General features: G+C 37.9%; 4 protein-coding genes and 1 long non-coding RNA gene across 6 annotated transcripts; 3 read left to right on the forward strand and 2 right to left on the reverse strand.

The window, feature by feature from the left end:
• The first annotated feature begins 25 nt into the window (after positions 1 to 25).
• On the forward strand, positions 26 to 2104 carry LOC107222072 (ras-related protein Rab-34). The gene is made up of 7 exons (XM_046737689.1): positions 26 to 360; positions 620 to 792; positions 885 to 986; positions 1081 to 1145; positions 1231 to 1361; positions 1694 to 1898; positions 1973 to 2104. The coding sequence occupies exons 1-7, from the start codon at positions 298 to 300 to the stop codon at positions 2044 to 2046; spliced, it is 813 nt and encodes a 270-aa protein (XP_046593645.1). The 5' UTR covers positions 26 to 297; the 3' UTR covers positions 2047 to 2104.
• LOC124294049 lies at positions 1897 to 3683 on the reverse strand. The gene is made up of 3 exons (XR_006903941.1): positions 3509 to 3683; positions 2230 to 2356; positions 1897 to 2037 (listed from the first exon to the last, which is right to left on the reverse strand). It is a non-coding gene; the product is annotated as an uncharacterized LOC124294049 (long non-coding RNA).
• Positions 3684 to 3828: 145 nt separating this feature from the next.
• Positions 3829 to 12871, forward strand: LOC107222073 (transcription elongation factor SPT6). The gene is made up of 17 exons (XM_015661286.2): positions 3829 to 4267; positions 4390 to 4471; positions 4628 to 4824; positions 4967 to 5083; positions 5262 to 5425; positions 5504 to 5756; positions 5844 to 6925; positions 7122 to 7287; positions 7438 to 7830; positions 7981 to 8193; positions 8334 to 8471; positions 8674 to 8969; positions 9105 to 9851; positions 9979 to 10495; positions 10574 to 10817; positions 10898 to 11345; positions 12615 to 12871. The coding sequence occupies exons 1-17, from the start codon at positions 4229 to 4231 to the stop codon at positions 12817 to 12819; spliced, it is 5301 nt and encodes a 1766-aa protein (XP_015516772.1). The 5' UTR covers positions 3829 to 4228; the 3' UTR covers positions 12820 to 12871.
• A 49-nt stretch (positions 12872 to 12920) lies between these two features.
• LOC107222062 lies at positions 12921 to 16308 on the reverse strand. Its single transcript, XM_015661274.2, has 9 exons — positions 15944 to 16308; positions 15682 to 15794; positions 15039 to 15510; positions 14731 to 14861; positions 14402 to 14524; positions 14032 to 14216; positions 13708 to 13845; positions 13559 to 13602; positions 12921 to 13470 (listed from the first exon to the last, which is right to left on the reverse strand). The coding sequence occupies exons 1-9, from the start codon at positions 16168 to 16170 to the stop codon at positions 13362 to 13364; spliced, it is 1542 nt and encodes a 513-aa protein (XP_015516760.2). The 5' UTR covers positions 16171 to 16308; the 3' UTR covers positions 12921 to 13361.
• Positions 16309 to 16391: 83 nt separating this feature from the next.
• LOC107222067 (sin3 histone deacetylase corepressor complex component SDS3) lies at positions 16392 to 18380 on the forward strand. 2 transcript variants are annotated; one of them, XM_015661278.2, is made up of 8 exons: positions 16392 to 16653; positions 16754 to 16817; positions 16901 to 17014; positions 17103 to 17304; positions 17399 to 17579; positions 17639 to 17756; positions 17863 to 17947; positions 18027 to 18380. In XM_015661278.2, exons 1-8 carry the CDS (start codon positions 16530 to 16532, stop codon positions 18120 to 18122), a joined length of 984 nt encoding a protein of 327 aa, XP_015516764.1. In that variant the 5' UTR covers positions 16392 to 16529; the 3' UTR covers positions 18123 to 18380. The 2 variants fall into 2 exon arrangements, with proteins under 2 accessions (XP_015516764.1, XP_015516765.1); XM_015661279.2 differs by having other exon boundaries at positions 17642 to 17756.
• The last annotated feature ends 4236 nt before the right edge of the window (positions 18381 to 22616 follow it).

Raw genomic sequence — 22616 nt, forward strand, 5'->3', positions numbered from 1 at the left:
TGGTTTTGTGTGAAATTTACCATATCGCTTCCGCTTCCTGCAATGCCATAATGGTGTATTGTGCTGATAGTACACACCATACTCGTATGTATGCGTATTATAACGTTGCACCTGCCACAGCAACCAATGTTTGGTACATGGGGGCCCCCGGTATATCAAAGCGTGTAAGACAACTATTTGCGTCTGTCATCCCGTACGAATAAAGTATTAATTAGGTAGTTTTGTTATCATTATTGTTCTAGTATCATGCACGACTAGACCATCGTAACGGCTCTTGCTTAAATCTGAAAATTTGCAATGATGCAAACACGCTCTGCAGTTTATAAAATGATAAAGGAGACTGCTCACGAAGAAAGACAGGTAATATATGTAAATAAAGCGTTTATTATTTGTACCAGTGATATATTATAGTATAGGCCTATAGATTAAATCCCAGTATCAAGTCGTAGATTTAATATTTTATACATATATATTAAACGAATAAATAAATATTATGTTATATATAACTCTATATTTACGCTAATATATGTAGTTAATTTTTTTTTTTTTTTTATACTCACATAAGTACACCTTAAGAGATTTTGAACGCAAAAAATACAAACTATATCTACGTACACAGGTATCTAAGTGGCAGCCACCATTCTCATCAGACGCAACTCCATACATGGAAAGAGATTTCGATACTCGGGTCCGTAAGACATGTACAGCTGAACGCCCTTTATTAATACCGAAGATATCAAAAGTTATCATCCTCGGAGATGTGGCTGTCGGCAAGACCTCTTTGGTCAATAGGTATGCACTATAATGCTACGAGGTTTTTTCTAATTATAATTTTATAACGATGAATTTAACTATTCATTTATTACTGCACCGATTTCTTACAGATTCTGTCACAAACTCTTCGACAATAATTACAAAGCAACCATTGGCGTGGACTTTGAAGTAGAACGTTTCGACGTCTTGGGGGTTCCGTACAATTTACAAATGTTAGCATTATCAAAAATTCTTTTGTTTCTTATACCCCATAGTGTATTTCCACTTGCATACTTATTTGCTATTAGTAAATGAATTCGTCTTTAGATGGGATACAGCAGGTCAGGAAAGGTTCAAGTGCATCGCGGCATCATATTACAGAAGCGCGAATGGTTTGTAAATATGTATTTATAATGACGAAGAATAGGTATTTTTTTCCATTTATGTATATCATATAAGTTTATCTAATCTTTTCAGTAATCGTGGTTGTCTTCGATTTGGGAAGCTTGATGTCGTTGTCCCATTGCCGACAGTGGCTCGACGAAGCACAGCGATGTAACAACGATACGAGCCAAATTTTCTTGGTTGGCACCAAAAGAGATCTATTGGTAATTAACACGCTATAAAAATAAATCATAAACTCTTACCCCTATGTACAAATGCATAATGCTATATATTTGAGGTATTCCACATTAAATGCGCCAACCTTCGACCCTAACTATTTTCGATTTGACCTATTTTTTGTCATTGTTCATCCAACAGTGACTGGATCTGTAACAAAGTTTTTCAGGATTTCTTCGTACGTTTAATTCTTACCGATTTATAAATTGTCGCATTATGAAAGTAGTTTTGGGCTCAAAGGTTGGCTCGTTTAACGTACAATCCTGCATTTGAGATTCATGTATTGACTATGACGAATGTATTTATCATATGTGGACAGTCAAACCCTGTTTACGAAGTGATTGAAAGACGCGCATTTGCGGTGGCGCGGACATTGCAGGCAGAATTTTGGGCCGTTTCAGCTAGAACTGGTGACGGTGTTCACGAGCTTTTTTCGCGTATAGCTGCCTTATCGTTTAATGCCCTGCTTCTGCAGGAATTGCAGAGTGTTCGAATGGTATCCACCGCGGGCTCCGACATTGTCTGTGAGTACGTTGGTCAAAACGATTTGTGACACAGACATATGACATCATTTTCAATACATGCCATTACATTTCAGCGCTGAATTCGACACGCAAAGACATTCCAGAGAAAATGATTGGTCCACGGTGTTCCAATAGTTGTCTGAAATGAAAATTAGAAACATTTGCATTGACTGATATAGGTATATCATCAGTCAACGATATTTGATTCTACGATTAATATGTAATGTTATGAAGGATTTTCTGTTAATAATAATTAATAATACTTGATGCAAAAATCTTTTACTTGACGTTGCTACTATTTAATAAGACTCATCGGAAAATCGGCTCTTACTCATTCACGGTTAGATGACAAATTTTATTGCTTTAAACTAGGGGTGGACAACTTTTCGCGTCCCGGTGCGCCTCGCTATCCGGTCGGTCCGACAAATTCGAGGAATCCGTTAAGGGGACCCGGTGGTCTAGAAATTTCAAAAAATCGATTTTTTTTTTCGATATTTCGAAAGTATAGTATCTTAAGAATATACTGTGAAATTTTCATGCGGAAATTCCCAATATTATAGCTTCTACAGCCCATTCCAGGTAGAGAGCGGTCCGCGCGCTCCTAACGGGTTCAGCACTCGGAGCGCGGCAGCTGTCCCGACCCTTCTCCGCATTTTACCTTTACATTTGTAACCGAATACAATATAATCCCTTCGGAATACAAACGTTCCGAAGGGATCCTCTATGGTGCCGGAATCGCGGATTAACTGTAAGTATTCAAAATTTGCTCAATTTTTGAAAATATCTGTACCTCAAACTTTAAACTCATTTACCTCAAAACGACTTTTTTCGGCACGGCGGGGGTGAAAATAAAAAAAACTATTCAACCGAATGACTTGAAATTTGGATATGTTGTTCACAACATGCATGGCTATCGTCGGAACTAGAATCATAATTTTATTTAAATAATTTCCTATTGTTTACACTAAAAAACTAGTGAAAAAAAACCCGATTTTACGAACTTTTTTTTCAACGCTCGCCATTTTGTCAATTTTCAATTTTTTAGATTTGTTCTAGTTCCGACCATAACTGCACTCTTTCTGATTAAGAATGTCTTTGATTTTTTTGTTTCAGATGAGTAGAAGTCTCGAAATCACCTCCGCAGTCCGGATCCGATTTTTCGAGAGGGTCATCTTTAGCGGCATTTTTATAATAATAAATATTGTTTTTAAAAGGAAAAAAAAAATTTTTTGTATGATTGATAAACGTAGTAATAAGCTCGAAAAGTTAGAACATCGTTTTTTTTATTTTTAATAGCAAAAAAAAAATCGTGAAAATAGGTGTCATTTTCGTGCGCTAGACCACCGGGTCCCCTTAAGCAATTGTTATCTGGGTCAAATGAAGGTCCTCTACTCTTTCGTTTGAGCATTGGAATGCTGTTGATTGTTTCGAACAATTTTATATTCGTGAATGCAGGAGTCATTACACGTAGGATTTTATATTTCGCTGTGTACACAAATTCAGGGACTATTGTTCCTTGGGATTGGGCTGATAACGCAGGTACTGCTCGACCTTCGGCGTTGTTCCCTCATAATAGGGTTGCTGAAAGGGTTATGAGTGCGTCAGCATACCTGCTCGGTGCGTCAGTTGCCCACCCCTACGGCCTGTGTCTCATTTATTTTTCACGCATAAAAAGAAAATTTTCCGTTTAAACCTGCACTCTGGTCGGTCTACAGAGCGATTATCTCCGCTTTCACGAGTAAAAAATAAATCAGAATGAGCTTTAATCTGGTTTCTTTCTTTTCGATCGGTGACCGTTTCCAACAGTCTCTGCTGTGAGTTGAATTTGTTCAAATATTCACCGGCAGATGGAGCAAACAGAGGTTTCGAGCCTATCAAGCGGGGTTCCAATCTCTGTGGTGAGGAGCGTTCAGTATTGTTTGTGGTGCGATACGGAGCTGTTGGACTGCTCGTACGGCCGGACGGAAATTTCGGACATTTACTGCGACTTGTTATAAGTTAAACCAACATTACGTGGAATTTGATTGGGTTTCTAGCCCTCTAGCTAATACGGGGTCATTTTAAGCCGCTGACTGTAAACCGGGACGAATAGTAATCCCTCCAGTGGTTATTTGACGGCAATGACATACGTTGAGGACTGTGCGAATCCAGAGCAATGCCTGTGGTTTTACTAGGCTCGATATTCGTAGCATACCCCGAATTATAATCATTCAGTTAATCGAGTCAAGACTCATTATTAAGACACCGTCGACTCTTAAACCTGTAACTTTCCAACTGCCTAATCGCAAATAGCATTTACATTTCCGAGAAAAGTTAACCCCAAAAAAAAAATGGCAGACTTCATCGACTCGGAGGCGGAAGAAAGTGAGGTCAGTATAAAATGCGTAATATCTAGCTTAGCAATCCACAATTCAATACTTGCAGTGCGTTAAATTAGCTCTTTTCTTGATTTTACATTTTTTACCCTATTGTTGTTTTGGTTATTGTACAGGAGGAAGAGGAGTTAGATCACAATGAAAAGAAAAAACTAAAGAAAATTAAAGCTGTCGAGGAGAGTGATGAAGATGATGAAGGTAAGTGTTAGCAATAGTTTGTCATGGGTAGCTTCTTGTACCTTATGTTCAATGCTCGTTGGTCTGCTCTTGGGAAAACCTCAATTGCTACAGCATGTAGATGCGTGTTTAACACTTTGCGTTTTGGTTCATAATATTGTAATCTGATATATTCAGATGATGAGGACCGTTTCCAAGGAGAACTGGAGGATCTTATTGATGATAATCCTATCGAAGAGAGCGAAGGAGAGGACAGTGATGGTTCCGGTGGTTCTAAAAAGCGTAAAAAGAGTGATGATGAAGACTTTGACGATCGACTGGAAGATGAGGACTATGATCTTATTGAGGAAAACTTGGGAGTCAAAGTGGAAAGGGTATGCATAGCGTTTTTTGCTGCTTTTTTTTATTTTTACTTTCTTGTTTCCTTCGATTTTTTTCTAACTGCATTAATGAGGCACTTAAGTGTTTCTTTATTCCCATCTGGGGTACTGAAAAATAAATTATTCACTTGACCAGAAACGATTTAAACGTCTACGTCGAATACAAGATGAGGAGTCGGAGGAAGAGCAGGAGCACGAAGCGGTAGAAGAACGGGACGCTATCGCAAATGAATTATTCGAAGGATCTGGTGATGTAAGTTTCTTTTTTTTTGGCAAGAAGGATTTCTATCAAAAATATTACAACATCCTAGCAAGGAACAGTGTTGTTCCATTGGAGCTAAAAGTCTTCTACATTTTATGCCGCAAATTATTTTAAATATCCATCATCTTCTCACTATCCATAACCAATAAATTGAATGGTGATATGTCAGGAGGATGAAAGAAGAAGCGAACGTAGCCATAGGCCTGAACCAGAGACTTTTGACGAGGAGGGTTCTGATGGAGATTATTCTGAGGGTGATGATTTTATTGTCGACGATGATGGAAGACCTATTGCTGAAAGGCGAAGAAAGAAGAAACCAATATTTTCAGATGCGTAAGTTTCCATATTGTGCCTAATTTTGTATAGATTTTTTACAAATCAACTTTTCACTTGATTTCTTTTCTAAATTAGCGCGTTACAAGAAGCTCAAGATATTTTTGGGGTAGACTTTGACTATGATGAGTTTGGAAAGTATGGGGAAGAGGATTACGAAGAGGAAGAAGAAGAGGATGAGGAAGATGAATATGTTGATGAAGATGGTGATGGGGAACGACCGCGTCGTCCAAAAAAACAACCCAAAAAGAAAACAACACGGAAAAGTATCTTTGAAATATATGAACCCAGCGAGCTCAAGCGAGGACATTTTACTGACATGGACAATGAGGTGAGACAACTCTTATAAAAACGAAATTTTTTTTTTTGCAAGCCTTTGTATGGGTCAAGTGAATAAATATGTGATGAATTTTCCTAGATTCGTAATACTGATATACCTGAGCGAATGCAACTACGTTCAGTACCTGTTGTCGCAGTCCCAGAGGGATCAGATGAACTGGATTTGGAAGCAGAGTGGATATATAAACAGGCATTCTGTCGTCCGTCGGTCTCCGTTCAAGATTCTCATTTAAATGCTGAGGCTAAGGAAAGGGCACGTAAGGGACCACAGACAGTAGGAAAGATCAAAAAAGCCTTGGATTTTATGCGTAATCAACACTTCGAGGTTCCGTTTATATCATTTTATCGAAAGGAATACGTTTTACCTGAACTAAACATAAACGATCTATGGAAAGTATACAAATTTGACGTGAAATGGTGTCAGCTTCGGCAAAGAAAAGAAAACTTGTTACAACTGTTTGAAAAAATGAGAAATTATCAACTGGATGAAATCATGAAAAACGCTGAGGCTCCTCTGCCAGAGGGACTGCGACTGATAAAGGATGACGATATCGAGAGATTGCGAAATGTTCAAACCAGCGAAGAATTGAACGACGTTCATCATCACTTCATGTTGTATTACAGCCATGAGATTCCACCTATGCAAGAGGCCGTCCGCAAGAAGGAAAGAGAAGCACGAGCTGCAGCAAGAGCGGCTAAAAGAAGACAGCAGATAGCTGATGCTGAAGAAAATGGGGAGGATCCACCTCCAGAAGACGATGTTGAAGCTGACGAAGAAGAGGAACCTGACGAGACGCTGAAACAAGCTGTCAGAACTGGGCCTTACACTATTTGTAGAAAGGCTGGTCTGGACGGTCTTGCCAAGAAGTTCGGTTTGTCTCCAGAGCATTATGCAGAGAATCTTCGTGACAATTACCAACGTCATGAAGTTGATCAGGAACCAACGGAACCTTCTGTAGTTGCCAATGACTTCTGTGGTAAGAAGTTTAAGACTCCGGAAGAAGCCTTGAAGGCCACACAACTGATGGTTGCCATTCAGCTTGCAAGGGAACCTCTTGTTCGCAAATGCGTTAGAGAAATGTATATGGAGAGAGCAAAACTGTCTGTCACACCTACCAAAAAAGGGATAAAAGAGATTGATGAAAACCATTCCATATATACGTGAGTTTCAGTATTTGCAACCCTTTACCACTGATAAAAACGTAACATTTCGTAACATTTCGTAACAATCTTTTAGAAAGTTCCTAACTACTCTGTTAATTACGTCAGAAAAATGTTTTGCACCATCTGGGATACAACTCTTGTTGATTGAAAGTCATTTGCAGTGATTTCTATTGAATTCTTTGTGTCATTGCAGAATGAAGTATCTGAAAGACAAACCTGTAAGAGATCTTGTTGGCGATCAATTCCTCAAACTAAGTATTGCCGAAGAAGATAAACTCATCACCATTTCAATCAGTGATTCGATTGAGGGCAATACTAGTAACAATTATGTAGACGAAATGAAGCAACTTTATTACAGGGTAAGAAATAAATTTTTTATTCATCATCAATTAATAATTGATCTTTCATTTCATTTCATATTGTTAACCCTTTATAATCGCAGAAGGAGAATGTATCACATCTGTTAATTGTCTCCTTTGTTGGTTAATATCACTTTTTTTTATTCACAGGATGAATTTAGTAAGAATGTTCAAGACTGGAATGCATTGAGAGTAGGGAGCGTGGAGATGGCTTTAACGAAAATGGTCATTCCCGAATTAAAGAAGGAGTTGAAGGCGAATCTAATTGCAGAAGCTAAGGAATGCGTGATGCGAGCGTGCTGCCGAAAGATGTATAACTGGCTCAAAGTGGCTCCGTATAGCTGTGATTTCCCTGAGGAAGAAGATGAAGAGTGGGATACGAGCAAGGGGTTACGTGTGATGGCTGTATCTTATGTGCCCGATTACTCCAAAGCAGCATTCACATGTCTTGTTGCACCTGATGGCGAGTGTACAGATTATCTGCGGCTACCACATTTAATGAAAAAGAAAAACAGTTTCAGAGAGGATGAAAAAGCTATGAAGGTAATTTCGCGCACCTCTAAAATTGACTGAATCTGAGTTTCGTTTTCAGGATGTTGACAATGATTTGTAATTCCGATATCTTCATCGGGGTGAATGGTTTTGCGAAATTTACAAACCTGACAAGAATTGTAAATCATATTTTTTTCTCAGGAAGCTGATTTGCTGGCAATTCGTAATTTTATTGCAACAAAGAAACCGCACGTTGTTGTTGTGAGTGGTACATCCAGGGAGGCAACAATGGTCGTTGCTGATATCAAAGAGTGTATAAGTAACCTGGTGGAAGAAGAACAATTTCCTAACATTCAAATAGAAGTATGTGACAACGAGCTCGCCCAGATCTACTCAAACAGTAACAAAGGAGTGGTTAGTTTTCATTCAAATATCTGATTTCATCTCCGAAATTGAGATTAGTTGTAATTATCGGTATAAATAATGTGTTATTCTCTAGATGATACAGACTGAAAACGGATGTCTGCATTCATGTTGTACATTTATTATTACAGTCAGAATTCAGGGATTATCCAGAATTACTTAGAGAAGCTATTTCAATGGCACGGCGTATGCAAGATCCGTTAGTGGAATTTTCACAGCTATGCACAGCGGATGAAGAAATCTTGTGTCTCAAGTACCATCCTTTACAAGTAAGTCAAACTCAAGACACATGGTCACATTTTGTATCAACAAGCTTATGTGAGAGCCGAGCCATGTTCCTACCTTAAATATTGTGTTTCCCTTGGCACAGAGTGAGAATAAATCCCACAAATATCGATGATAAATACTTTATAAACATCGTTGCCTTGAATCAGTAACTCAAAAGTATGAAATCGCGTGTCTCTCTTGCAGGATCAACTCCCTAAGGAAGACCTTTTAGAAAATCTATATTTAGAATTCGTTAATCGAGTAAATGAGGTTGGTGTGGATGTGAACAAAGCAGTCCAACAAGCTTATGCTGGCAACTTGGTACAATTTGTCTGCGGCTTGGGACCTCGAAAAGGACAGGCCTTAATTAAAATGCTAAAGCAAACTAATCAACGATTAGAGAATAGAACGCAATTGGTCACAGCTTGTCATATGGGCCCTAAGGTTTTCATTAATTGCGCCGGTTTTATCAAGATAGACACAAATAGTTTGGGAGACAGGTGAGCGAAGATGTTCCAAGTTATCATTCCTAAACATGCTCTTTCTTTTCTTCTCTTTCTCACAAGATCACAGTGAATCATTCCCAATTTCAGTCTATTCTGTTAGTATTATTAATTCTTCTCTGTCTTATTTAGTACTGAAGCATATGTGGAAGTGCTTGACGGCTCGCGTGTTCATCCAGAGACATATGAATGGGCCAGAAAAATGGCAGTAGACGCACTAGAGTACGATGATGAAGATGCAAATCCAGCAGGGGCATTGGAGGAAATCTTAGAATCGCCGGAAAGATTGAAGGATCTTGATCTTGACGCATTTGCCGAAGAATTAGAAAGACAAGGTTTTGGTAACAAATGCATAACACTGTATGACATCAGGGCGGAATTAAATAGCAGATACAAAGACCTTAGAGTGCCATATCAATCTCTCAGTGCTGAAAAATTGTTCGATGTATTGACCAAGGAGACACCGGAAACGTTCTATATCGGCAAAATGGTTGAAGCCACCGTATGTGGCATAACTCACAGGAAACCTCAAGGTGAACAACTAGATCAAGCAAATCCGGTACGAAATGATGAGACAGGTCTTTGGCAGTGTCCATTCTGTCTAAAGAATGATTTCCCTGAGTTGTCGGAAGTATGGAATCACTTTGATGCTGGAGCCTGCCCAGGAAAAGCTACCGGTGTCAGGTTGCGCTTGGAAAATAATATATCAGGATATATTCACATCAAGAATCTGTCTGATAAACATGTAGCGAATCCCGAGGAAAGAGTCAGAATTGGTCAAATCATTCATTGCCGTATAATCAAGATTGAGGTCGACAGATTCAGTGTAGAATGTACCAGTAAAAGCAGTGATCTTGCTGATAAAAATCATGAATGGAGGTGAGAGATTTGTGTTGATAATTTTTGTTAAATTCATAAGCATTAAGATGGTAAAGTTTGCACTCTGGATCAATTTCAACTTGAAATTTGAAAACTAACGATCGATTATCTATTTGTTCATTTACAGACCGCAAAGAGATCCGTTTTATGATATGGAAGCAGAACAAAAGGATCAACAGGTAGAAGAAGATGCAAAAAAAGCAAAACAACGACAGACTTATATAAAACGCGTCATTGTACATCCAGCATTTCATAATATCAGTTTTGCCGAAGCTGAGAAATTCATGCAAAATATGGATCAGGGTGAAGCGATAGTTCGACCAAGTAGCAAAGGTGCAGATCACCTCACAGTAACGTGGAAAGTGACTGACAAAATCTGTCAACATATCGATGTTCGAGAAGAAGGCAAAGAGAATACCTTCTCGCTTGGCCAAAGTTTATGGATCGGTAACGAAGAGTTTGAAGATTTGGACGAAATCATTGCCAGACATGTTAATCCGATGGCAGCTCATGCTAGAGATTTGTTGTACTTTAAATATTATAAGGATACCGAAGGTGGCTTGAAGGACAAAGCAGAAGAGTTATTGAAAGATGAGAAGAAAAAGAACCCTGGAAAGATTCATTATTTCATATCCGCCGCAAAGGTAATTTAAACATAAATACATCTAGGTTGATTAAATTGAAGCTCACAATTGATATTCTCATTTGTTATCCACTTGCAGAATTACCCTGGAAAATTTGTACTGTCTTATTTACCTCGCGTTCGCTGCCGACACGAATATGTAACTGTTACACCAGAGGGATTCAGGTTCCGGGGACAAATGTTCGACAATGTCAACTCCTTGTTCCGTTGGTTCAAGGAACATTTCCGAGACCCTGTCCCTGGTCAAGGAACTCCAAGCACACCTCGAGGTGCGATGACATCTAGAACCCCATACCATAATACTCCGGGTGTGAATATGTCAAGTAAGCAATGCTTAATTTGAAACCATTGCCATTGAACCACACCGTAACTTAATTGCTAATCTCTTTAATACTCTTACTAGGTATGAATCAGGAGGCAATACAGAGAGTAGCCCAAAATCTACCGCATCACATGCTTCACTCTCTGTCACAAGTTGCAAATCAAACTCCACATCATTATCCACCGCATACTCCTGGCGCAGCAAGCGCAGGACCGTACGGAGGCATGCATACCTATCCCAATACTCCTTACACCCCATCGGGACAAACACCATTCATGACCCCGTATCAGACTCCCCATCATACACCTCACCACGGTCAGCCAACGCCTAGGTACGGCCAGCAAACGCCAAATCATCACCAAGGCCAGTTTGTTCATCCTGGGCCAACCACAGTGACATCTGCTCACCATAGAACAACACCTTCACATCGCCCAACACCGCAAATGCCCACACTAGCCGGAGACCCGATGGATTGGAAAAAAGCTGCCGAGGCATGGGCTAAACTGAAACAGATCACTCCCAGGATCTCGTATGTATCCCGAAAGATGTACCTCCTCGATTTTGATTTCTCGAAAATGTGACAACTCGTTGTTACTTACTGTATTGTTTCCCAATATTTAACAAATATGTATAACGAGTCTCATAGACACTTTGTAGGGGATATCGTAATTCCACTAGAATTCCAACATAATACAATCAATGCTCTGGATAGAGATGTTATCCAGATAAATTCCATGCTCAGGTGATATTTACATTGATGAATATCAATTGATGAAATCATTGATGAAACGCAATGTACATGAGATTGAAGAACGTCACACGGCTCTAACAAAACATAGTATCAATAAACAACATACTTTTAACTACGACAATACAAACATCCTTTGTGAAGAACACACTTATTATAAAAGACTATTACTAGAAATGTGCAACATTGTAGGTCACACCAATTCCGTTAATCTTAGACAAGATGTTGAACATTTAAGTAATATTTACAAACCTCTAATCTCCGCCCACACAACAAATATTGTTTAACCTTAACTAGATACAAAAAAATTTTTGTCCCCATAACACAGTTTTTCTACATAATTTTTTTCACAAAATATTTTTTGTTTTCCTGTATAATTGTTTATATTAGGTTCACCTTCACTCTGGATCGTATTTGTTTCTCCCATCAGTCGTTATTCACCTGTTGACCCAATCGGTTCAACCAACAATAATTTTTGGTTAGACATGTGGAACATAGTCATAAAGGGCCTACCTCCACTTCTTGGACACTTGCAAATTAATTTTAATGCTAAAAAGACCTTCTTTAAAAACCTTTTAACACAATGACATACTGACTGTGAAGAAACATAGTTCTTTAATCTTGGTAATTAATGACTTCCAACTATTAACTCCTACATGTAAAATAACTAGAAGATTGACATTGACTACCGTCACTCAAAGAACATTGTCTCCACTAATTGTAAATTGTGAATTCGACTACATCTTAGTCCACTTACTTATAAAAAAAAGGTAAATAACACTTAAAGCCATTCTTTTTTCAATTAATCAAAATGTTCTTACTAACCAATAATATATAATAGCCCTAAGAGTATTACATCTACAATATTTCATGTCTGATTGCACTTCTAGTATTATTATTTAAAAAAAAAAAATTTTTTGGTGCTCTTGACAGTTAAATAAATAAATCGTTCTGAGGAGGGCCCATATCCGGGTCGAAACGTTAACTAAAAATACGTTTACTTAATTGACCGATCACCAAGATTCTATAATAGATATTTACATTGTTTAGTGGGAACAGCACTCCTAGATATGAGGACTCGAGAAAAACTCCGCGGGGATACGACGATGGATCAGGTCGAGCTACACCCCGCAACAGGCCACCAACGGCACGTACACCGTCGTATAAATCACCGAGAGGAACCCCACATACGAATTCGAGTCCCAGGAGTATGTCTCTTAGCGGAGACGGTACTCCGTTGTACGATGAAAATTAATTTAGCTTAACCACTTATTATGGTTTCGTATTAAAATTAGAAAAATTAAAAATTTAAAAAAATACATATTCTGGTGTAACTCTTTATTTTGGCTACGTATGTATACTCAAATTGTGTACACATGTATGTAATACACCCGTTTATATAAAAGTAAGTAATTATAAGTAGTAATAATGAAAATAACAATAATGATAACAGTAATAATGGTATGAATAATAATAGTAATATAAATAAGTTAATATTATGTGGGAGCACGTAACATGGGTGTATTGGTACACGTAATGGACTTTGGTTTCCTTTAATTTAAAAAAAAAAAATTAAAATTAAACGAACTCGCTTATTATATGTATACAAAGACTTGCCTAGTAGTGTGCGTGCTCTTGACAACAGTGAAATATATCTGTTGTTTTAGATTGAAAGTCGTCCTATATTTGCTACCATATTATTCCTTGACATGCCAATGGAATAAGTGTTATAATTATTTCCGTAGTTAATTGCATTCGTAGATAAATAAAATTAATAAAATGATTTGATACCATATTTTACACACCATCAGACAAATCGTTGTCGTTGACTTTAAAACTATCATGATACACGTACGATATAACTGGTTCTCGACTCAATGGCAGTCGCTGATGCTTTATATCGTGTCTGTAAAATTGAACATTCTTTGAATTAATAATCGGATAGTCGTTTTAGAGGTGTGACGAATTATTACAGGCTCAAAGTGGAAGCTTACTTAATAGTTGGACGGATTTCTTCCAATTTCTTCAAATTTACACCCTGTGGAAGTAAAAACGGGTGTTTAGAGTATAACAAAATAATGTACCTTAAGGTATTTAATTTTTCGTTATTAAATACTGCGTCACAATAGATAAATAACAGTACCAGGGTAATATCTGCAATATTCGTATCCTCCCTTGAGTTTTCGAAGACGTGAGTTGAAAGTTTTCGTCTTATTTTGGACAAACTGTTGACTTGCAAATCGCTAGCAGGCATTCTACTGGCTTCTTTTCTATTAGGAGTCTGGAATTTATATGGATTAATTTATATTTCAAACAGTTCCGACATATTCTATGAATTTTAACTAAATCCCATGGTTATTGTTTCTTATTATGTCTCAGTGATGGAGTCTAAATTTGATATTTATTTATCACCTGCTTACAAGTCGTCTCAAGAAATCTAGCATGCTCTATGATTAGTTATATATACCATATTGTTAGTGATTGCATCATTGGCGTCGCTGTGATTCAACTCTGTCAAGATTCTTTTTCTTTTAACCCGGTTTTTTGCTGTTTGCACAGGTGACAACGAACGAACCTTTTTGCTATAATTGCCTGATTTCTTATGATTGTTTGTCGTCAAAACATCATTGTCTTCGTCTTTTAGTTTTCCATCTACACAAAATTAAGAATGATATTTCTGTTTTAAGTACTGATAAACTAATGATTCATCAGAAAAACTTCAAGTTAGAATGTGTAGGTAAAACATTTGGGACGTTGAATAACAATTGTTTTGACATATTGAAAATATATTTCATTTCAATATGCGGAAAAATATTTGAAATACAGGGAACACTTGCCGCTGACTAAATGTTTATAAGATTCTGTTTCATCATTTTTCAATAATCTCCAGTTTTCACAAAACAAATTTATTTGCTTTGGACATCCATTGCGACACCACAAAATTAACTCCTTAGGAATACCTGCCGAGTGAAAGTTCAGTACCATTATCCCCAAATAATTGATATACATGTTTAGCTAGCTGCAATGTGAATCAAAACTTTCCAATATCTTCAGAATTTAAAAAGTGTAGTGATGAATTAGGTACACGCCTATGAGTGTGAAACATAAAATGAAAAATACTTGACTCTACTGTCCTCAGAATACACATCATTGCATTCATACATACTACGTTTAGTGTTGTTGAGATCGCCCATCAATTCATAAAATTCGTGATTAATGGTTTCAATGATCCTTGGAGAAATTCTTCGATGTACAATACCTGTTACGTGATTCCTATTCACAGCATGACCCATTGAACTGGAAAAAATGGATCAATTATTCTTTTGTGCAGAATTTCACAAATGTTCAAGGTATGTAATAAAACAATTCACAGCCTTATTCAGACTTGTTTGATATACAATTAAGTCTTGCAAATATTTACTTATTCTTATAATGTATCGTTTTAATGCTGATTTTTAGTATCGTGTGGCTCACCTCAGCAAGGTTCCCTTAAAGGCCAAGTAGCATCCTGCATTGTCGCCAAGTTGCAGGAGTGGTGTCCATGCTGTGAGCTGCTTCGTATCATTTGGTGTTTTGGATATTTTGTCAGACACCTCATGATCCAAAATTGATTCGCAGGTCTTTGTTTCAGCAAGTGAATTAACCAGTTTTTCATTCTGATGATATTCACCAATACTTTCATCAGTACCATTTTTAATCATAGGGTACGTCGTCTCATTCACCATTGTAACTTTTTCAATGTCTTTAACGAAACGAGAATTCTCATTGGAACCATTAACAGTCAACTTAAGCTTTTCATTGACAAAGAGACCTTCAGGGATACACAATAATCGTGTTGCTTCGTCGCATCCAGAGGTAATAATGAAGCGTTTCCAAATGTCGATAATAGCTTCCCAATCTTCTGGGAAACCTTGTTGAAATTTACGGCGAACGAATACTGGAAGTTCTGCAGATAATAGTTGGAAATATTTATGGATCAGCTAAAGACAAGTATAAGATGGTTGATGGAAAATATTTTTTATACACGATACAATAAAAATCTGTCATTTATGATATTACTTCTCATGTAATAACAGCATAGCTCTTGCGTGAATGTGACTGAGATTTATATGCGTACCATGTTGTAAATCAGCCATATTTCCAATTAGATGATAGGCATGTTTGAATTTTGATAAAATCCTTGACGAGGTGACTCTATTTGCTATTGGTTTAGTTCGAACTCTGGTACCACTGTCAATAAATGTTAAATGTAAGATGGATTGAAATTTATTCAGCATGCATTAATAGCTCAATGTAGAAGTTTATCTTATTCAAACTATGTATAACAAGTATCTGTATCAGGTACGTATTTGCTACATAAGGTTTTAAGGAGAACATACCACTCCAAATTTCCTTCAATGACAACCTGGTCATCATCATTTAGTTTAACAATCCACAATGTAATTGATCTTATCTTTTTTTTTAACGAATTCAAATGGGCCACATGACAATCCAGCGATCTCACTGATGTTCTGTACGCTTCAGAATCACAATTCCCATAAGAAACTCCACTCGAATCGTTAGGAATAATTCCAACTGGATCTGATTTCTTCGAAAATGATTCCATTTCATTGTAGGATAAGTAATCTATCAGAATCCATAAAATTTCGGTAACCTACGTATATCGGGCGTCCGATGCGAAGAGAAATGAAAAAAAGAAGCAAGCACTAGGATTAGCAAACGCCTGGTCGGAATTTGAATACGTCTCAATGAATAACGAATCACAACAAGTGGCGTTCTGCAACGGACACGTGTGCGTGTTTATCGGATGAAGCAATTGACATCCTCTCGTGTGCATGTGTGCATACATAACATAACCTCTTACTTGACAAGCTTAACCAGAGAGAGGATTTGTGTCGATAACTAGCTCGTAAATTAAGACATCATCGTGATTTATTCGGCGCGGAGTCTTACAGTATTGTTTACATGTCGTTTCAAGGTTCTCCATTTTCAACACCTTATGGTCAGGACGATTATGATGTCGAGGACGACAACGATGAGTACATGGAAGAAGATCGTGATTTGGAGGACCAGGATGAGAGTGACGAAGGTCAGAATTTTTGGGCTTTGTTGATAAAGACATCTTACAATTTGTATATGCATTTATTTAAACTTCAATAATAATAACTTTGATTTGTTTTAATTTTCAGATACGGAAGAGGCTAGTGAGCCCGATATGGGAAAGTCAGAAAAGTACACTGAAATAAAGGAACAGTAAGCAGTAACCAATTTTGACAATATTCTTAATTACAACTCTTAAATAATCGCTTCTGAAATAAACGTTCTTTTCTCCGTAGAATGTATCAAGATAAATTAGCTAGTCTAAAAAAACAGCTTCAACAATTGAAGGATGGAACACATCCGGAATACAATCGTAAGCTCAAACGCCTGGAGGTGCAGTACAAGGAAAGGTGAGGTATTCCTGAAATACGTTAAAATATGTTGTTAGATGTGGAAAAATTATCCTTCAGAGTACTAATTTTCTACTATTAAATTCAGGTTACGGTTGAATGGAATTTACCGGGATTACCTCACCGAGTGGGTAGAAAGAGATTACATACTTGAGAAAAAAGCAGCAGCCAAGGAGTTTGAAGAGAAAAAAATCGACCTCAAGGAAAATTTATTAACCGATATGGAAGAGAAGCGTAAAATGATTGAATCTGATCGGCACACAATGGAACTCACTGGTGATTCTATGGAGGTAATAGGCTTTATCCAGTCTTCTTACTTTTTGACAAATTGATAATGTAAAACTAAGTGATCATCCGTAACTAGTTTGATTCGTTTGTACTCAGGTGAAACCCCCTATGACCAGAAAACTGCGCCGTCGACCCAATGACCCAGTACCTGAGAAAGTAGAGAAACGTAGAAAGCCACCTCCGGCGCAGTTGAATTACTTACTTGATGAAAAGGAGATTGAGAATGACTTAAAAGCGATCAGCCGTTGTAAAATACTATCTACTGTACGAAAACCAGGTACTGATTTTTCGTTTTTATTTTTAATAACTTTTAGTAATGCTTTTTTAATTTTTCAGCAGTCCTGACTGCCTGCAATGTAGTCAATCTTCCAGCTCAGCATGCCAATCCATCTCCTGATACTCCTCTGGTAGAGACAAGGATTGAAGATGGAAAATTACTCTATGAAAGAAGATGGTTAGAGTCCACACAAATATTTATGCATCATGATTTTCTTTCAAAATCAAAGCAACAAAGAATTTATATTTTGTAAATGACTTCATATTTTTAATTTGATTTGCAGGTTTCACCGCGGTCAACCTGTTTATGTTGAAGGCAAGGACTTACCCCGATTCGCTGGTAATATATCAGCGATTGGAACCGAAGCTGTGAGTAAATTTCATTTACTTTAGCACTAATTAAGAAAGAGCTTTAAACAATAGTTCGTGTGTAATTGTTATCTTACAGATCTGGGTAAAGAAGGTATCTGACAATGCCAAAGTCAGAATATACATATACCAACTCAGCCGTGGAAAGATTTCCATTAAACGACGTGCATCATAATGAACCTGACTGATGAAAAACAAACAGGAAATACTTGTTGAAATGTCGATATTTTCAAGTTGGTACTTGTGCAGATTTATAGTTATAAACAGTCAGATGTAACTGTGTTTTTTTTTTCATAGACAACAACATTTTAGCTATGCTCAGTTATGCTGATTTTTATTATTTGTATAATTGTTACTGATCATTCAGTAAAAGATCTTTTACGTCGTTTAAACGTCTAACAGATCTGTACAATCAAAACTCTGTCTAAATGAATGCAACGGTAGTTTATATTATTTACTTCCCCCCTGCTCTTCCCTGTCACCGATGTCCATTTACGTTACCATTTGCTGATAGTAGTAGTTGATGTCATGAATGAAAATAAGGTGAGTTCGTGCGCAGCCTTCTCTAATTGTGAGACCCAATCACGTCCTGCTCCAGATAGACGTCCAGCACGGATTACACATTCGGGCCGGAGATCGCTCGGTCCTTAAAAAGTGACAGAAACGAACGCGACCAATATCCGTTTCTTTTTAAACAGAAACGTAAATCTCATATTAGGCACTCGTGTGTGAAATTATTTTCGAAAAAGGATAGGAAAAAGACTTGAGTGTAAGTGCAAAGAATATAATTAATTTTTTTGAACTGAAATTTCTTCCCTTTGTTCATTGTATATATTAATTATATATTGATGTTAACATGTCTGATTTAAAGACTTCAAACTCGCGTTGAAGGATTGTATCCACTTGTGAAACGATCTTCGAGGTTTTTCATCTCCACGCGGTTATAAACACTGGAATAAGCTTTATGAACTCGGAAAAAATATATAGTATTATTTATCTAGTAATAGTATTACTAGGATTATTTATAAGAACGCTAGGCCTGCGTACAGACTCATACAAGTCTCTGCAGGATTTTTATGTAACAACCCCTTTCCATAAAAATTGTACCCCTATACACCTGTTTCAATAAAATTTAATTTACTTAATTGATTTATTAAATGATAATTGTCGCATACACTGGAATCAATGGTTGAGCAGGACTACATCTACTGTAATACGGGAAGTTGGATGTTCTATCACCAAAGGTCACTTGACATGAGAGGGTCATACACATACAAGAAAATTGGGAAAAATTTTTGTTCGAAACAATAACAAGGCAAAAACTTTCGGTCGAAAATTTGGTAAAAAAGTAAGGCTAACCCCTTTGCATTTTTGGCGGAAATTTTCGCGAATTTGAAAAGTGCTGGAATAAATTCTATGATGCACTATTCCGACGTAATTTTGCGAGAGAAATCGATTGGGCGCAGTCCCAACACGCTGCAAGCAACGTATAAAGAGTTGGAGCCGAAAAACGAGAACCTGAGTTTTCGACATTTTTCAGCTGGTGCTTTTTTCATCGTAATTTCCCTGCTGTTGATCCCACGCTATTTTCGCTGCGTTTTCTGAGTTCCTGGGGGTCCAATTAATTGGGACAGGGTCATACAAATCGAATCTGAGACGAAAAATTTTCGGTCAAAAATTTGACAAATAAGTGAGGCTTTGCATTTTTCGCGGAAATTTTAGCGAATTTTGAAAGTGCTGAAATAAATTCTTTGATGCATTATTCCGACGTAATTTTGCGAGAGTAATCGATTGGGCGCAGTCCCAACATGCTGCGAGCAACGTATGAAGAGTGAAAGCCGAAAAACGAGAACCTGAGTTTTCGACATTTTTCAGCTGGTGCTTTCACCATCGTAATTTCTCTGCTGTTGATCCCACGCTGTTTTCGCTGCGTTTTCTGAGTTCCTTGGGGTCCAACTGGTCGGGAAAGAGTCATACGAATCAATTCTGAGACGAAAAATTTTTTGGTCAAAAAAAAAGGAAGGTTAACCCCTTTGTATTTTTGGCGAAAATTTTCGCGATTTTCAAAAGTGCTGGAATAAATTAATTGTGGCACTATTCCGACGTAATTTTACAAGAGAAATCGATTGGGCGCAGTCCCAATACGGTGCGATCAACGCATCAAAAGTTACAGCCAAAAAACGAAAACCCGAATTTTCGACATTTTTCAGCAGGTGCTTTTTCCGTCGTATCTTCTTTCCCGTTGATCCCACACTCCTTTTACCGCGTTTTCTGAGTTCCTTGGTGTCCAATTGGTCGGGAAAGAGTCATACGAATCAATTCTGAGACGAAAAATTTTTTGGTCAAAAAAAAAGGAAGGTTAACCCCTTTGTATTTCTGGCGAAAATTTTCGCGATTTTCAAAAGTGCTGGAATAAGTTAATTGTGGCACTATTCCGACGTAATTTTGCAAGAGAAATCGATTGGGCGCAGTCCCAATACGGTGCGATCAATGCATCAAAAGTTACAGCCATAAAACGAAAGCCTGAATTTTCGACATGTTTCAGCAGGTACTTTTTCCGTCGTATCTTCCTTCCCGTTGATCCCACGCTCCTTTTACCGCGTTTTCTGAGTTCCTTGGGGTCCGATTGGTCGGGAGAGAGTCATACGAATCAATTCTGAGACGAAAAATTTTTTGGTCAAAAAAAAAGGAAGGTTAACCCCTTTGTATTTTTGGCGAAAATTTTCGCGATTTGCAAAAGTGCTGGAATAAGTTAATTGTGGCACTATTCCGAAGTACTTCTGCGACAGAAATCGATTGGGCGCAGTCCCAATACGGTGCGATCAACGCATCAAAAGTTACAGCCAAAAAACGAAAACCTGAATTTTCGACATTTTTCAGCAGGTGCTTTTTCCATCGTATCTTCTTTCCCGTTGATCCCACGCTCCTTTTGCCGCGTTTTCTGAGTTCCTTGGGGTCCAATTGGTCAGGAAAGAGTCATACGAATCAATTCTGAGACGAAAAATTTTTTGGTCAAAAAAAAAGGAAGGTTAACCCCTTTGTATTTTTAGCGAAAATTTTCGCGATTTGCAAAAGTGCTGGAATAAGTTAATTGTGGCACTATTCCGAAGTACTTCTGCGAGAGAAATCGATTGGGCGCAGTCCCAATACGGTGCGATCAACGCATCAAAAGTTACAGCCAAAAAACGAAAACCTGAATTTTCGACATTTTTCAGCAGGTGCTTTTTCCATCGTATCTTCTTTCCCGTTGATCCCACGCTCCTTTTGGCGCGTTTTCTGAGTTCCTTGGGGTCCAATTGGTCAGGAAAGAGTCATACGAATCAATTCTGAGACGAAAAATTTTTTGGTCAAAAAAAAAGGAGGGTTAACCCCTTTGTATTTTTGGCGAAAATTTTCGCGATTTTCAAAAGTGCTGGAATAAATTAATTGTGGCACTATTCCGACGTAATTTTGCCAGAGAAATCGATTGGGCGCAGTCCCAATACGGTGCGATCAACGCATCAAAAGTTACAGCCAAAAAACGAAAACCCGAATTTTCGACATTTTTCAGCAGGTGCTTTTTCCTTCGTATCTTCTTTCCCGTTGATCCCACGCTCCTTTTACCGCGTTTACTGAGTTCCTTGGGGTCCGATTGGTCGGGAGAGAGTCATACGAATCAATTCTGAGACGAAAAATTTTTTGGTCAAAAAAAAAGGAAGGTTAACCCCTTTGTATTTTTGGCGAAAATTTTCGCGATTTTCAAAAGTGCTGGAATAAATTAATTGTGGCACTATTCCGACGTAATTTTACAAGAGAAATCGATTGGGCGCAGTCCCAATACGGTGCGATCAACGCATCAAAAGTTACAGCCAAAAAACGAAAACCTGAATTTTCGACATTTTTCAGCAGGTGCTTTTTCCATCGTATCTTCTTTCCCGTTGATCCCACGCTCCTTTTGCCGCGTTTTCTGAGTTCCTTGGGGTCCAATTGGTCAGGAAAGAGTCATACGAATCAATTCTGAGACGAAAAATTTTTTGGTCAAAAAAAAAGGAAGGTTAACCCCTTTGTATTTTTAGCGAAAATTTTCGCGATTTGCAAAAGTGCTGGAATAAGTTAATTGTGGCACTATTCCGAAGTACTTCTGCGAGAGAAATCGATTGGGCGCAGTCCCAATACGGTGCGATCAACGCATCAAAAGTTACAGCCAAAAAACGAAAACCTGAATTTTCGACATTTTTCAGCAGGTGCTTTTTCCATCGTATCTTCTTTCCCGTTGATCCCACGCTCCTTTTGGCGCGTTTTCTGAGTTCCTTGGGGTCCAATTGGTCAGGAAAGAGTCATACGAATCAATTCTGAGACGAAAAATTTTTTGGTCAAAAAAAAAGGAAGGTTAACCCCTTTGTATTTTTGGCGAAAATTTTCGCGATTTTCAAAAGTGCTGGGATAAATTAATTGTGGCACTTTTCCGAAGTAATTTTGCGAAAGAAATCGATTGGGCGCAGTCCCAATACGGTGCGATCAACGCATCAAAAGTTACAGCCAAAAAACGAAAACCTGAATTTTCGACATTTTTCAGCAGGTGCTTTTTCCGTCGTATCTTCTCTCCCGTTGATCCCACGCTCCTTTCGCCGCGTTTTCTGAGTTCCTTGGGGTCCGATTGGTCGGGAAAGAGTCATACGAATCAATTCTG

This window comes from Neodiprion lecontei, chromosome 4 (assembly GCF_021901455.1).
Source record: "Neodiprion lecontei isolate iyNeoLeco1 chromosome 4, iyNeoLeco1.1, whole genome shotgun sequence".
NCBI classification, from domain to species: domain Eukaryota; kingdom Metazoa; phylum Arthropoda; class Insecta; order Hymenoptera; family Diprionidae; genus Neodiprion; species Neodiprion lecontei.